A 16,689-nucleotide genomic window follows, 5' to 3' on the forward strand; every position below is an offset into this window, starting at 1 on the left:
TCCATGTAGAAGTTATATTAAAAAAATATTTCAAAAGTGTCACTTTTAATATGCAAGGTATATTATCACAGTCAACATTATTTTTAATCGAACTTTATATGAATTGATTTTATTGAAAGTGTTACAATAAATTGCGTATTTTCTTACCTTCTTGTTTTTTTTATTTCTCTCTCTAATATAACAGAATTTCTTTCTAAACTTAATAGTCTTTAATGTTTACTTTAATTTAATTTAATATAACTATAGATAAATATAATATATAATCGGTAGTAGTTTTTAATCAAGACACGGGTACTTCGTGGCAAAGCGGACACCTGTCTTTTACGTTCAACCATTTCCTCAAGCAGATTCCGTGGAAAAGGTGATTGCACTCGGTCACTTTGGCGTTTTCCATTGGCTGATAGCAGATAGCGCAGACGTCGTCGTAATCATACAGTTGCAACCAAGTAGCGTCTTGTAACCTCTCAATTTTTCTCATTGCCGCTCTGCGTTTTAAGTAATTTCTCCAGTCGATTCTGGCGTAGTTCCAGATGTTGAAATACGCTTGGATGCACAAAACAACCATTCTAACCACTCCCGTGCTTTCGTATATCATTATATACACTCCGATGACAAATAAAGCTACATGGAAACCCACTTCGATTAAACTGCTCAGAGATTCGGCGTAGAAAATGTAGTCGTCCAAATGTTCCCAGAAAGAGTTTCTATTGGCATCGTACACATATAATCCATATTTGATGAGCACAAAGAAAACTTTTTCGAAAATCCCGACGCAGAAGATTGAGATGGTGAGTAGCCATGCAGATAATGGTTGCGTGGTCCATAAGAAATACAAAATGCCGAGAGAACAGAGAACCAACGCCAGGCTTACCCCCAGATTAGACGCGTGCTTCTTCTTGGACGGATTATGAGACGCCGCCAAGTTGATTAGGATAGGGTTATGGATGTTGTGGACAAAGTGAAGCAGAGTGCCAAACAAAATGCACAAGTTCTGGCATACGCCTATGAATCTCTCTTCCGGATCCAGACCCGATAAACCGTTTTGGATAGCCAAAGTGTAGAACACTATGGCAGACGCCGAGCCAAAGTCGCTCCTGTTTTCTGATTGGAGAAAAGTTTGTATCGACTTTCCCAGCGAACTGGAAATCGAGGAGATAAAACTCGTGAACCCCAAGACCGCAATGGGAGAATCGCAACTACTAGTCAGCAAATGTTTTAAAAGAAGATAGTGGGAGAATTGATCGCCGTCTGCATCGTGGGATTTTGAGACATAAAATCTGACTACTTGTTCCAGGGTTCGTAATAGCCAGAAAAATTTGAACACTGTAGGTAGCTGCAGCCTTGTCCATTGGTATTCCACCAGAGCGGAGAAACCGTAATTTGAAGCGAATGTCTTTGCGTGAGTGTAGCTAGAATGTAGCGAGCGAAACGCATTCTTTATAAAATCCCACGAGGCGAATCTGGTTGCGACAAGGGGAAAAAATGCCGAGGCCAGCAGCGAATATCGAAGTATATAGGGTGGTGCCGACAAAATTGATAAAATTGTGGGCACGAAAAACGAGACGGGTAATAACTTCTTCACGATGGAGTGTCTAACGCCTAAATGCGCGTGTATGAATAGGAATATCAGGAACGTTTGGACCGATAAGTTAATCGCAAGCTCATTAAGCAACATCGGGTGTTTGATTATTACTGTTGGATCCATCTGAAAGGAGTTTTGAAGTACGTCGGTTTGGCGGTTAAGTAATATCATTTTTGCTATAGTAGCGTTGCTCCAATACGAAAGGAACACTGTGGCTACCGAGATCAGGTGGAGGAACAGTACCATGAGTTGCTTTGAGTTCAAAGCAAACATGCACATCGCCAGCAGACATCCTAAAACAAAGAACAAAATTACTTTAACAGATAAATGCAATGTGGATGAAATGTTTTCATTGTGGTGTTAAATTGTCGGATTACATTTTCATACTGGGTGTTCAAAAAATATGCGCAACACTCGGTTGGTAATTCATCATGTAAACAAAGAAAAAGGTTCATATAAACGTATTGCCGAAAATGCTTAGTTTCCAACAACGGCCTGTGCGAATATGCTTAGGTCATAGAATAGCGGTCATTTTCAAATTATCTTCAGTATTAATTTTTTAGAATTAAGTTTATTGTGATAGACTACGCAAATAATCTAAGAGTCAAAAAAGTTGTACTTTTAATCTATGGCTTATTGAAAGTAAATAACATTTGCAAAAAAGTCCTTGGCGTACTAATTTTAATCTTTTAATACTTCAACAAAATCAGCCGAAAAGGATTTAACAAAACTAATTTCTCATAAAGTATGTTTTTTGAAATACCCTGTATGGCAAATGTCATAATGGTTTAGCATTTAATGATGTAAATTTCCAGGAAACATGTTTTTGAAAATATTAATTTAAAAATTGGAAACAAATACAAGATTAAAAATAAATAAGAAATAGCTGAAAAAATAACAATAAAATATAGAACCTGAACACAAATAGTTTTACTTAAAAACAATATAAATAGCGTCAAATTTGTAAAAACAATTATTTTTGATAAACGTTAACCTGGAAAAATGTTTCAGTACAAAAAAATACGAGTTAATGTAATTTCGTATTTAGTTTCCAAAAAAAAAAAAAAAAAATTAATGACCTTTTTTTCTCGAAAACGACCATAAACGAGCCGTTAATAAGAGTGAATGTTTGGAAATTGGTTGGGAGCAAAAAGTTTACGTATCCTCGCTGCCTTCCCACCTAAATAAAACCGGGTAGACTTGGCAACCATGTACACGTGAGTTCCAAAACGCAGGAATGACTTGGCAATATAAGGAAGGCGACTTTTTAAGCGCAAATCGTAATACGAAGCAAGCTTATACTCTTATGATAAACGTTACAAATTATATCTGATTAGTATGGACTCTGTAGTAGAAAATTCGTTGAAATCCACATTTTAAAAGCAAAAAAAAGAACAAAAATTAAATTAAATAAAATTAAATTAGTTAGCTTTAGATAAATAATATATTCTGTACTATATATTGTAAGTACATACTTAAGTAAAATATATTTTATAGAGTGGTTTGATTTTTATATTGTGTAGGATTTTAGCTAGGTTGTATAGCTACTTTGTCCCAAATTATACAGCACAAAGAAAATAACCAGAACTCAAACCAATAATTTACACATTACACACCTAAGGCGCTCAGAATGAGCCGGATCCCTCCTAAAACTATAAACTTGTAAGTGCCCGGATCGAGAGTTATCGTGTTGTTAAAGAACCGGGTGGTATTTTCCAGCGATTCGACGTCCGATAGGCGCGAATCGAACCTCAAAATCTCGTCGATCACAAACAGCGGCGGCACCCTCAAAAAAATGTGAATTACATCGAAAAATCCGGGTACCAGAGCGGACATTGGCTGCGACGTTGTCTCGGAAGCGAAATTTTTGACCGATTGTGTTTGGGTACTGACGGTCGGGACAATTATTGTTGACATAAGTTAGTAACAATTTCTCCGGCGTTGCCAAGAGTTACGCGACCGCGCTGGTGGGGTATTTAATTCAATTCGATAAGAAAATCTTGATTTGTTTTGGACTTTTAATTGCGGGTCTCCATTACGCACGAATTTTAATGAGCTGATGATTTTTAATAGAATTATATACACATTTCCGACTGGTAACTGTAGATTTTATCGAACAGCTTTAGATATATGTACTTGTTTACAAAATGCTCCCGATTATATTACTTTTTACGATAATAAAATGACGTAATTGATAGCAATTTCAATTTTTATATAGTGCCGTTTGTATTTTTGTCAAATTAAACGGGGAGGTTTCTTTTTTAAAAAATTTTATTTTACAACATTTGCCGTATCATTTCGCGTTACATTTTGCAAAATTTGTATGAAATTTTGAACGTTTTGATGATATTATAAATGGTCATAACAACGGTAACCCTATACTTATTAGTTTTATTTTGATGCTCATATATAATAAGGAAAATTTTTGAGGGAATAGTTAGAATTTCTGGCTTAGGTCAGAATTTCTAAAAAAATAAATTCGCATTTCTGGAAAATAAGTCTAAATTTCTGGAGAATAAGCCAGAATTTGTAGATAGTAATTCTGAATTTCTGACTTATGTCAGACTTTCTGAGTAATTAGACATAGGCATCTCGTAGGGGACAGTGAATATCGAAACATATGATTAGCGTGATTGGCACTGTCCCTTATGAGAAATTTATGTCTGACAATTTGACTTTTTTTCAGAAATTCTTACGTATAATAACATAATAATAAATAAATTAATAATGTAATTGTTATTAATTTAATTTAATTAAGTTTCCGCTATTTCCGCACTAAATATTTGAAATTTGATAGAACGATGGAGCTCAGGCCGCTAACGGAAACTATTGAAAATGGCAAAGATGGCGGGTGGTCAGAAAGTAATTTTATAAATACAAAAAACCATTTCTGTCGGCTTCAAATCAATTTTTCTTTTAAACCATAAGTAAAATTACCTTTTCGGATAATGTATACCCTATTGAGAACTACAATTTTCGTATTTAGAGCGGGCTGTGAAGAAAAGAAGTAGACTTATTAGGCTGGCTATTGAAATTGAAAAACATGAAAATTATGCTATAATCTTCTAGCGGAGATAATTTTACCTTAAAATTAAAGGCAATAACCAATTCTCAAAAAACCATTTCTTAATTTAGGTTAGTTTGCTTATTAGAATTCTAAAATAGAAGAATATTATTCAGGATAAGAGTGGCAGGTACATGCGTGCACAAAATTTTCCCCAATGATTGTAAAAGTGAAACAATTGGTGCTATTTAAACTAAAAATTTTGAAATAAATCCGTTGATCAATATTCAGCAACGATTTTTCTCAAACCACACACCCAATGAAAATTATAACAGAGCCACTAGTAATGCTCTATTGTGCTCATGCAGGTAGGATGAGCTGGTCAAAGGTTCATGTAAATATTGAGATTGGAAGTTAATGCCGTTTCACATATACGCTTGTATATATTCAGTGAACGGCTAAAATATGGAACAAATTTTTTGCAGTAAAAAAAAAAATATAAGCAGGATCAAAAAGTAAATTTTGATACCAAGTTCCCCTTTTTCAATTTTGTGTGAAATTTCACACGTAAGTGATGGAATAAAAATGAAAAATTTAATTTTGAAAAAGATTGTCTACGGCCAAGTCGTGAATTAGCTTCAAATAATGATGTTAGTCAACGTATTAAAAGAAGAAGGCTTTCATCCGTACACGATTACATTACTGCAGTAGCTAAACGAAGATGTTTCCGACCGCACACTACAGTTTTATGAAAATATGATAGAAACGAGCAACTAAAATCCATTCTTTCATTGTCAGATACTGCTTAGTCATGAAGCCACGTTTCTTTTAAATCGCACGGTAAATGCACAAAAAAAAATATAGAAAATATCTACAAAAAAATAATGTTTTAGCAGGCATTTTGAATAACAAAATTATTGGACCTAGTTATGTACAATGAGTTCTACGTAATAAGGATAGGACACCGTGAGATCTACGATGTCAGCATTTGGCCACGATGGTACTATGAAGAGACCGCGAGATTCACATTGTCAGCTTTTCGGATACGAACCTATAAAGTCTTAGTTTTAAGTAATATGATTATTCTTGTTGTAACTACTGCTGCAGAAAACTCTTAATTTTCGATTGTATTTTGAAAATAAAGTTTATAAAAAGTCATCTCGTCTTCGCTTGAACATAATTGGCGCAGTCGGTAGGATTGTGCCCTCGGAATTCGGAAAACGAAAAAGCAGAGACAATTCGCGTGTGTACGTCGCATCGTGCGGAAAAGTGACACTTACCGAATTAGGCTACCCTGAGGAGTGGTTTCAACCGCTACAGCGCAATCCAAAGAACTTGTTGGCGAACCCAGAGAAGACTCTCGTAGGCAGTGTGCAACAAAGAATCGGGGAAGGGAAAACCGTAAGTGCGATTTTTTCCTTTCGCCCCTTTAAGATCCTCTGTTAAGGCTTTTAATAGGGATAATTTTAGGCAAGACGTATCGGACGTCAAGTAGTTAGGGAAACATTTTTTTTTAATCGATCAATTATTGATGTTAAATTGCGAATCAGAAACAAGCTGCGAATATTTGAAAGCATTAAGTAGTGATGTAGAATCTGAAATTAGTGAAATTTTCAAAAATCTAACCTTTAGTGAAAGAAAAATATCAGAAAAAATGACAGACCAAGTAAATTGGAATTTATTTAAATCAAAATTGCAAAACATTCAACCTTACGAAGGTGATAGCAATACCTTAAATAAGTTTATCAACAGATGCGAAAGCTTAATTAATGGTTACGCTTCCCTTGCAAATTCGGAATTAAATAAACATATTTTTGAATGTATCCAGGAAAAACTGGTAGGCAGAGCCGCAGTTCTAGTAGGTAATCGCACTGAAATTAGTGATTGGAAAGCATTGAAAGATGTATTGACTCAATGTTTTTCCGATCGCCGATATCTGAATTGTTTAATCCAAGAAATAGTTAGGACTAGGCCCAATAAAAACGAACACTTGATAAATTTTGGAAGTAGACTTCAATTATTAAGGAGCGACATTGCACAGCGTATAAGTAACGAGTTTAAATATACACCGGAAGAAAAGCTTTCATATATTAAACATTATGATCAAACTGCCCTAAATACATCTATCGCAGGGTGCACAGGCGTCTTAAAAAATAATATGCATTTAAGAACACCGCAAAGTCTCGAAGACACCATGGCATATGTAAATGAATTCGAAAATTTTGAAAGATTGTATGGGACTCTGAACGAGCCTTATAAATCTCAAAAACCGAACTTCCAAAATTTAAACAGTACACCGACAAATCAACATAACAACAACAAATGAATTTAAATATTGATTTAAATAACAAAATACTTTCGAATAAAACAATTCAAATTCCTTTTAAGTTCCGCGAACCCGCAGATTCAAAATTTTCATTTTCGATAAACTCTCATGAGAAAATTTTTAAGACTTTGCCAGTTAGCGTTTTTAAAGGCGATATTTTAGTACCACCTACTGAAATAAATAACTTGTTTATTCCTAGAACCCTCTCCCACGCGAGAAACGGATTCGCACCCGTTGAACTACAAAACCACACCCATAAAACCATTAACACGACCTTGTTGCAACCAATTCGCGTAGAATCGTTTATACAGGAAGTATTCGAAATATATTCTTTCGAAACCATAAAAAAATTCGATAAAAATAAATATTTTCAAAATTCTCCCTCAAAAATCGATATAACAATCAATCACTAAATTATGCGACGAATTTAAAGACATTTTTTATAAACCAGGCGACGCGCTAACATTTACATCCAAAATTCGACACGAGATAAAAACCACTGACGAAGTTCCGGTACACACAAAATCATATCGTTACCCGTATGCCCATAAAGAGGAAATAAGGAAACAAATAAATGAAATGTTAGGGAAAGGTATAATCCGTCCTTCAACGAGCCCTTGGAGCTCTCCCGTTTGAATCGTTCCAAAAAAAATCGATGCCTCAAACGTACAAAAGTGGCGCGTAGTAATAGATTATCGTAAATTAAACCTTAAAACAATCAACGATCAATTCCAAACATTTCTGATATACTAGATAAGTTAGGACGATCACAATACTTTTCGGCTTTAGACCTAGCGAGCGGCACAAAATTCGATAGAAAAAACAGCGTTTTCCGTGGAAAACGGACATTATGAATATCTACGAATGCCATTTGGCTTGAAAAATGCGCCGAGTACTTTTCAACACGTTATGGACGAGATCCTTAAAGATCTTCAGAGTAAAATTTGTATGGTCTATATGGACGACATAATTATTTTTAGTACAGGCTTGTAGGAACACATTCAAAATTTGCGCCTTGTATTTTTGAAATTACGCGAAGCAAAATTAAAAATTCAACTGGACAAATGCGAGTTCCTAAGAAAAGAAATCGAATTTTTAGGGCACGTAGTGACGCTAAAAGGCATCAAACCAAACCCGAAAAAGATCGAGGCCATTCAAAAATTTGCGATACCTCGTCACAAAAAGAAATTAAACAATTTTTAGGCTTGCTCGGATATTATCGTAAATTTATACAAAATTTTGCGAAGATCACCAAACCATTAACTCAATGCCTAAAGAAAAACCAGAAAGTAATACAATCTAAAGAATTTGTGGATTGTTTCCAACATTGTAAAAATATACTAACATCAGAACCAGTACTTGCGTACCCCGAATTAACAACTGATGTATCAAATTATGCTATAGGAGCAATATTATCGCAAAATGGTCACCCAATTAGTTATGCATCCAGAACGTTTAACCCCGCGGAAATAAACTATTCGACCATCGAGAAGGAACTGCTGGCAATTGTATTTGGTTGTAAATACTTTAGACCATATTTGTTTGGACAAAAGTTCTCTGTCCTCACGGACCATAAACCCTTAATCTGGCTTTCAAGTTTAAAAGAACCAAATAGTCGCTTAATTCGCTGGCGCCTCAAACTCGAAGAGTTTGATTGTATTTTAAAATTTCAAAAAGGAAAGAAAAACCAAGCCGCAGACGCACTTTCGCGAAACCCCGTAGATACTAGCGAAAACATTGACCTTAACGCCTTGGAAACTTTATCTACGACTAATGAACTCGGTGACGCGAACGAAACTATAGAGAAATTCTTGGAAAATGGCGAAGAATTACCTGAATTAGATCCGGCCGAATTAGAATCAATTTTAGGCAGCAATTCTCAAAAGAAATTAAATATTTTGTCAGACATTATTCTGCGACACGCTCAATATTCACAAAACCAACCGCCATTACTAGATACTAGCGATTTAGAAACGGTACATACGTCTCACGAAAATCCAATTTTTAACATTCCCTTTACAGAGAGAATATTGAATATTTATAAAAATCAAATAATTGTAACTGAAGGAGATATTAATCGAATCCAATGCCAACTTTCAAATATTTTCAATTACACTAGAATTTTAGTAGTATTTCCAAAACTTGAGCCTATCCCACATATAATTAAATTCTTAAAGGAATTTATAGACCCCAAAAATCTTTACGCACTTTATTTTAGAACCGAAAAACTAGTTCAAAGCTTTACTGTAACACTACAAAAAATATTTCTAAATTCTTCCTACAGGTTTGTTCAATGTTCAAAATTCTTAGAGGATATTGAATCCCAGGACCAACAACAGGAAAAATTAAAAATTTACCACACTACAAACACTTGCCATAGGGGCATCTCTGAAATGAAAATAGCATTGACCACTAGATTCTATTGGCCTAAAATTTCCGACGATATCGAGCGGTTTGTAAATATTTGTGGTAGTTGCCAGAAAAACAAATACGACAGAAATCCCCCTGTCATTAAATTTAGTCTAACACCTATGACATCTAAACCATTCGAACAAATTCATATTGACTCTTTTAAAATCGACAACCAAGTACTTTTAACCATTCTTGACGCCTTTTCTAGATAGGGTCAAGCGTATTCTCTTAAAAGTCTGACAGGAACAGCTGTCATTGATTGCCTCCTAATTTTTGTATCACACCATGGTTTACCTTTAAAAATCACGTCAGACCGTGGAACGGAGTTTAAAAATAAAGACATAGAGGACTTTTGCAAATTGTATAAAATTGAGTTGCATTATACAACTTCAAAGAACAGTAACTCTAACTCCCCCGTTTTCATTCTTCTATAATTGAAGCATATCGATGTATTAAAGTGCAACCCGGAACAAATCGTAAAACGCGCTTTATTAGGATATAATAACTCCATACACAGTGTCACGAAATTTACGCCTTTTGAAACAATCAAAGGTCATATAAGTGACACAAATCCTTTTGACATTAGTGACCACGTGATAATTTCGGACTATGTTCAAAAACACAAAGAGAGTTCGAAAAAGTTTTACCAATTAATTTCGGAAAATAATCAAAAAACAAAAGAAAAAATAATTGATAAAAGAAACAAAGAAAGTTACGTAATAAAGCTTTACCTAAATTTAAGAAAACTACTCCAAAAAAATCAAACAACCTACAAAATTAAAACTAATTCGGGAACGTATTATAAAAATTCTGCCAAACGACCAAAATCTAAACAACAATTAAATTCGCAGGAAAATGAACCTCCCGAGGATCCTAGTGGCATCGGCGTTAGCAACCCTAGCCCTTCAACGAGTAAATAGTGAAGATATCAAACTAATTCCCTTGAAAACTTTAAACTCTCAAATATCTTTATCGAAACGGCTGATTGATAATTATAACTTAACGATTTCGACTCTATTTCGTAGTTTCTGTTTTGGAAATTCAGAAAATGATCGATTATTTAAAATCAGTTTATGATATAAACGAATTACCAAAATTTAATAACACGTTATCTTATTACCAATTTTTAGGGTCTCAAGTAACATTTACAGATAGTAAAATTATTTTTGTTATTCACTTCCCTATTTTAAGGCTTAAATATTTTTCTTTCCATCACCTATTTCCTGTTATCCAAAATAACACGATAATTATTCCAAAATACCCCTATGTCGCACGAGAAAAAGAAGATATGAATTTCAAAGAGTCCTGCTGTCCCGAAATCGAGCATACTTTCTACTGCCATGAAAACTACAACTCGAAGGATTAATGCACGACTCAATCGCTTGAAAATCAGCCTATAAGCAACTGTCGAAAATACCTTATCGAATTATTACAACCTCTTGCAGAGCAAGTAATGCAAGAAAAAGTGCTTGTCTTATCTGTTGAAAATACATTGGTATTTGCTAAGTGTAAAATTGATCGATACCTGAAGATCGATATTCCAACACTTATAGAAATTCCAGCTGCTTGCCAAATTACCTTGGGCGAGAAAAATTATTACAATAATGTCAAAATTATGAAAGGAAAGCCTTTGCTTTTACCTGAAGTCTATATAGAAGAATTGAAACCAATTACGTCACACAGATTAGCGAACATCAGTCAAATTAACTTGCAAGACCTATATCAATTAAAACAAATAAACAAATGAACTACAACCGATTGAAGAAATTGGCCAGCCTATGTCTACAAGTTTAATAATTAATATTATTATTATTATATTTTTTCTAGCGGTCATTGCAGCCCTAATGTCAACATAATCAATCCGAACCCAATAAATCCAATCAGCCGGAGCAAACTCATTCCATTATGTTTGCTACTTGAGGAGGGAGGAGTTATGTACAATGAGTTCTACGTAATAAGGATAGGACACCGTGAGATCTACGATGTCAGCATTTGGCCACGATGGTACTATGAAGAGACCGTGAGATTCACATTGTCAGCTTTTCGGATACGAACCTATAAAGTCTTAGTTTTAAGTAATATGATTATTCTTGTTGTAACTACTGCTGCAGAAAACTCTTAATTTTCGATTGTATTTGGAAAATAAAGTTTTTAAAAAGTCATCTCGTCTTCGCTTGAACATAATTACCTGATATTTTCTAACAAAACCTTACTGGAGTCCGATATTTACAATTTCTTCAAAATGATTCTCTACTCTCGAAGTTTCTTTCCCAAATTAAATTCAGCCTGACATGCCAGATTTCATTTCAACAGGACAGAACAGTGGATTGGTAGAAGGGGATCATTAAATTGGCCCGCAAGATCTTCAGATATTACATCAATAGATTTTTTCCTCTGGGATAGTTAAAATAAAAAACATAAAATTTAGATGATTTAAAATTTAGAATTGGGCACGAAATAAAGGCAAATTATTGAAAATATCCTGAATAATATTTTGGAAGGGTTTTCGAACCGATTAGAACTTTACTGGTACTAGCCACTTCCCTGTTCATTGGTATATTAAATTTACGTTTTTTAGGGTTTTGCATACTAAAAGTAAAGTAAGAAGTATGTAGTATGCTCCATGAATTATGAGTGAAATTTGATGCTGAATTCTAACAAAAATTAACCATCATGCATATTTTCTATTTACTGCAAAAAAATGCACATGAAAAAATGTTGATGGACTAAGACTACACGTGAGATATGTTCAAATCTCAACTGGGAATATTTGGCTGATTTGCAAAGTTTCTTATCGATCCGTATAGATGGCGCCAAAACGAAATTAATATCCCATTGGGGAGTTTGTCGAGTCCACATAGATGGCGCCACAATTAGATCTTGGTGTTGTTTTCTGACTTCAGTTACGGTTTTTGTTTGTGAAAATTTCGCTAGTAACGCATGGATTGCACGGCAATAGAAATTACTCTATCTATTTCTCGCTGTCGCCTGACGATTCTACTCGTAATATGTATGTCGTTCGTCAAACCAATAAGTGCATTGCATATAAATGTGCAGGACTGACCTAGTATCTTATTGCTGCATTCCGATATCAGTTCTGTGTTTATAAAGTTATTTCTAATTCTTGAAATCAGGTGGCATTTGATTGTGTTTTTATTGCATAATCGTTGCTTTATTCTTTGTTTTACTCTTACTATATTCTCTAAAACTAATTTGTGTGCAATTCTCATATTTGTAAATGTGGCTGAAGTTAGATTTGGATTCGGATTTGCGAATATTACAGTGGACTAGTTCGTTATTTACCTTAACTTAAAAAATGTATTCCTGCCAAAATGCTGGGAAATTAAGCACCAAAATATTGTAAGGGAACTCTCAAAAACCTTGTTCAATGTTGCTATGCAGAAAATAACCCCTTTTCCGCTCGCATCACCCCAAATAATTTGTTATATTTATTTCGCAATTCTTCAAAATAATGTATTACTCAACCACCTTGAAACGATCGGCAAGATATAACAAAATAACCAAATATTAGTTTTATTTATTTCGGAATCTCAAAAAACCCTGATGTTGTCCCAGATATTGAATTAGACCATTAAAGAGCCACTTAGGAGAGCTTCAAAATGATGTAATATTCAACCACCTTGAAGCGGTCGAGAAGGTATAAAACTACCCCCAATAATGAAATTACCAAATGTTCGTTTTGTTTATTTCGGAATCTCAAAAAAACCTGGCGTTTTCCCAGGTATTGAATTAGACCATTAAAGAGTCACTTAGGAGAGCTTCAAAATGATGTAATATTGAACCACCTTGAAGCGGTCGGGAAGGTATAAAACTATACCAATAATGAAATAACCAAATATGCTTGTCACGGCGATTGATAATGGTGATTGTGCTTTCCAGATTTTTAATACCTGCAAACTGGAAAATGCAATAATTTTGCAAAATTGAGACATTTCATAAGAAAAGACTTTTTTAACACTGGTGTTAAGTAAAGTTATTTCCAAAGCTAAAATTCTACAAGATGTAGTAAATTTTTTTAATTGACAAAAGTGGAATCAACATTAAATAAAATCAGGGCTTTATTTCCGTTGATAATAACTCCATGCTAATAGTTTTCTGACATTTGTATATACCTAAAATGCAAAATTAAACACGTAAAAATTACTTAATATAAATACAAACCAATACAAATTTTACCTTTACTCAAAATGCAACAAAAACGAAATAACAACTTGCTTAAAATAATGTTCCATTTCATGTCATTATTCATTTCTCTAAACTGCAATTTCAGTAAGAGCACATAAGAATTAAGCCTTTCAAATGTGAAATGGCCAAATGCAACTGATTGAACAATTTTATATTTCTTCTCCTTTCATTCCATTGCTGTCTCCCTACTTCGATCCAACAAATATTCTTTAAACCTAAAGCAATAAATAAAATATTAGAGTGTTTTTTCCTATAAATTATTTTCCTTTACCTAGAGTATTCCTAATAGTTTTATTTACCCTAAAATAGCTCTGATATGGCTTTAACAACTCGTAGCCCTCTAACCTGCCAAAATTTTCAATACAATTTAAAGCTGAAATTTTAAGTTCAGTTGCTAGTTAACCTAGAATTTTTGTAATTGTCTTGATGACATAAATTATCACTGTTAAACTGTGAAAAATTGTGATTCCTAAAGTGAATTTGCAAGTTAGACATTAAAATTTACACTGAATGCGACAAACATTCATCGGTCTGCAAAACTACAATAAGATCTTTATCCAAATTATATATACAAACAATTGAAATAAAATGCTTATAATTTTATTTGCAACAAGGAAAGCATATCCACGGTCACACATTCATTCCCAAAGGTTTCGTAATGCTATGAATTCCTGGAATAGTGGTACCTAAGGTAGTGATAATACTGGAAGCCTTTGTGGTCACGTCCAAATTATTGGTCTAAGTCTGACATTTCAGTGCTTCCGTAGGCTAGAGCAAGTTGAGTATAGTGTAACTTATAATAAAAAATAATAAATAATAAGTAAATAAAATTTCAAAGTATAAGCGACTGGTGTACCATAAGGAAGTGTTCTTGGTCCCCTTTTATACAGTATTTAATATTTTTTCAGTTTTGTTTGACCAGTTAAATATATTTATCTATTTTAAAATTTCAGTGGAACAATTAAAAAATAAAGCAAGATAAGGTTGTTAGGTTAAAATATAATCACTCTAAGGAAAAATAAGGAATGTGAGAAGCAAAAGTTAATGTTGTTAATGAATAGGTTGAAAAGCCAGTCCAAATGGGATGCTTAGAGGCACACCGGATGAGACTAAGATTGTGGAAGAGTAAAGTTGTTAATATGAACAATTTGTGGTCTCCGATGAGATTGCTTCTTACCCTACAAACTAGAAAGCCCTCAGACCCAGTGTCTTTTTTGATCATTCTGTCAAACGCCTTGAAAAAGTTGGTATGCATGTAGCATAGATGAGGCATCATGATCAGGCAATATAATAAATGATAAAAACAATTTTGGGAAATACTACATGGCGCCTAACAGAAAATTATTACACAACAGCTCACTTTTCGGGCTGAAGTCGGAAAGACCAACTTAATCAAGGGGAAGTGCGATGAAAAGGGGGGAACGGTTATTCTAGGCGGCCGCGTTTATTAAAGTCGACCTTGACATCCAACACGGTAAACTGATTTGAGCCCACGCGTATTCGCGCTAAATATATAACTCGTTATATCGAAACAAGCTTCCGTCTTAATTAGAATTAAGTCTTACCTACACGTCTTAATAAATATTAATCGAATACTCTTGAAAGCGTGGTGGATGGGCAGACGATTTCATAATCCCCGGTCTATTAAAATTTAACAAAATTTTGATGTTTATGTTGTTCAGTATTTCACAACAAAAATTAAGTTTTAATTTCATTACTTGACGATTATAATTTGACGAGGTCATTTTGAAATAATCATATACAGGACTCTTATTATTCCTCACCGATGCGGTATTTAAAAAAAATTGTTATTGGAAGGTAGTTGACAGAAACTTTGGTCTCAAAAATTTGCAGCATTTCTCAGTTATATGTTTTAAATGGACTAAGCTAAGAGATTATCTCTGCCCCTCATCACAATTACATACTCGGACCTAAGATTTATAGAGAGTTAGCAGATATAGATGACAAAAGTAAAAAAAAAGTTAATTTTTTAGGAATTTTTATAAAAGCCTGTAAACGAGAGTGAAATATCAAAGGTAGAGTGAGACACATAACTTCCTCAAAAGCAAGTGAATGTGTATTTTATAACTGAAAAATATATTCCAAGATACGCAGTGTCATTATTAAATTTTTCAATCCAATAATTAATGAGTAAGTAGTGAAATAAGTGGTAAAATATTATTAATTTCAAAACAAATTGATTTACACCTAGTTTTTTTCAAATCTGTATAGGTGTAAAATACTTGCAACATTTCTTTATCTATTTTCTTAATAATTTTGTTTTTAATTAATTTTTCACTTATGAAATTTTATTTGCTTGTTTTAAAAACAAACCAAATCAACAAACGAAATTTTTAACAAAGAAAATAAATCGCTATGAAAGTCTGTGCATTAAAGCAATTTCTGATAAAAAAAAACAAAAATAAAACAGACATCTCTCATGTAGATTTTTTTAGGAAATAAGTAACTAAATGCATACCGACGTTTTAAACGTTACAATGTGTTACTTATTGGGGGCATTGAAAAGTTAATTTTGCCATTGTCTGAGCAAGTTACTGAAGTCAAATACTTTGTCTTCAATGAAGAATTGTTTGAAGTGCTAGATAATGCTCACAAGGTATGTGGCCATGGTGGAACAGATATTATGCTGACGTGACACGAGAATGTATTACACTTTACTTAGAGCTTTGTGAAGTCTGTCACAACAAGAAAAAGCATCCAAAAAAAGGAATAACCGTAAAACCGCTGCTATTCCGAGAAATAAATTTGAGAGGACAAGTCGATCTTATAGATATGCAGACTTGCCCTGATGGTGATTTCAAATATTACCGGGATCAATAATTACCAGACGTTGAAAACATATTGTTTGCCTGAATGGAAGGTAATAAAACCAAGCATGGAGGTGAAGGTCACCGCGGAATCCGACAAACTCCTTTTGAAGCAATTTTTGGTGAGTAACTGTTATATATTACCTTTTTTTTTTTAAATGTAAAGGGTGTTCAAAATTGATCACTTTTAAGAGGGTTAGGGTACTTCCAAATACCCCCTATTGCGTGGCTCAAATTTGAAGACAATATTTTTATTGAAAACCGCATTCTGATATGTCCACATTTTGGGATAGAGTCTGTAACTTTTTTATTTATGAAAATTTATTTTTGG

At 33.8% G+C, this 16,689-nt stretch overlaps 1 protein-coding gene across 1 annotated transcript; it reads right to left on the minus strand.

Annotated features, from left to right (window-relative positions):
* Nucleotides 1-253: 253 nt before the first annotated feature.
* Nucleotides 254-3,499, minus strand: LOC132696345 (protein TRC8 homolog). Its single transcript, XM_060661113.1, has 2 exons — nucleotides 3,199-3,499; nucleotides 254-1,875 (listed from the first exon to the last, which is right to left on the minus strand). Exons 1-2 carry the CDS (start codon nucleotides 3,497-3,499, stop codon nucleotides 281-283), a joined length of 1,896 nt encoding a protein of 631 aa, XP_060517096.1. The 3' UTR covers nucleotides 254-280.
* Nucleotides 3,500-16,689: the final 13,190 nt, after the last annotated feature.

The sequence above is a fragment of the Cylas formicarius genome, unplaced genomic scaffold, assembly GCF_029955315.1.
Source record: "Cylas formicarius isolate icCylForm1 unplaced genomic scaffold, icCylForm1.1 PGA_scaffold_1__22_contigs__length_36826433, whole genome shotgun sequence".
Taxonomy (NCBI): domain Eukaryota; kingdom Metazoa; phylum Arthropoda; class Insecta; order Coleoptera; family Brentidae; genus Cylas; species Cylas formicarius.

Coding starts and splice junctions, on each gene's coding strand:
- LOC132696345 (XM_060661113.1), bottom strand. CDS start 3,499: ATGTCAACAATAATTGTCCCGACCGTCAGTACCCAAACACAATCGGTC. Junction 1,876..3,198: donor GCTCATTCTGAGCGCCTTAG/GTGTGTAATGTG, acceptor TCTTTGTTTTAG/GATGTCTGCTGGCGATGTGC.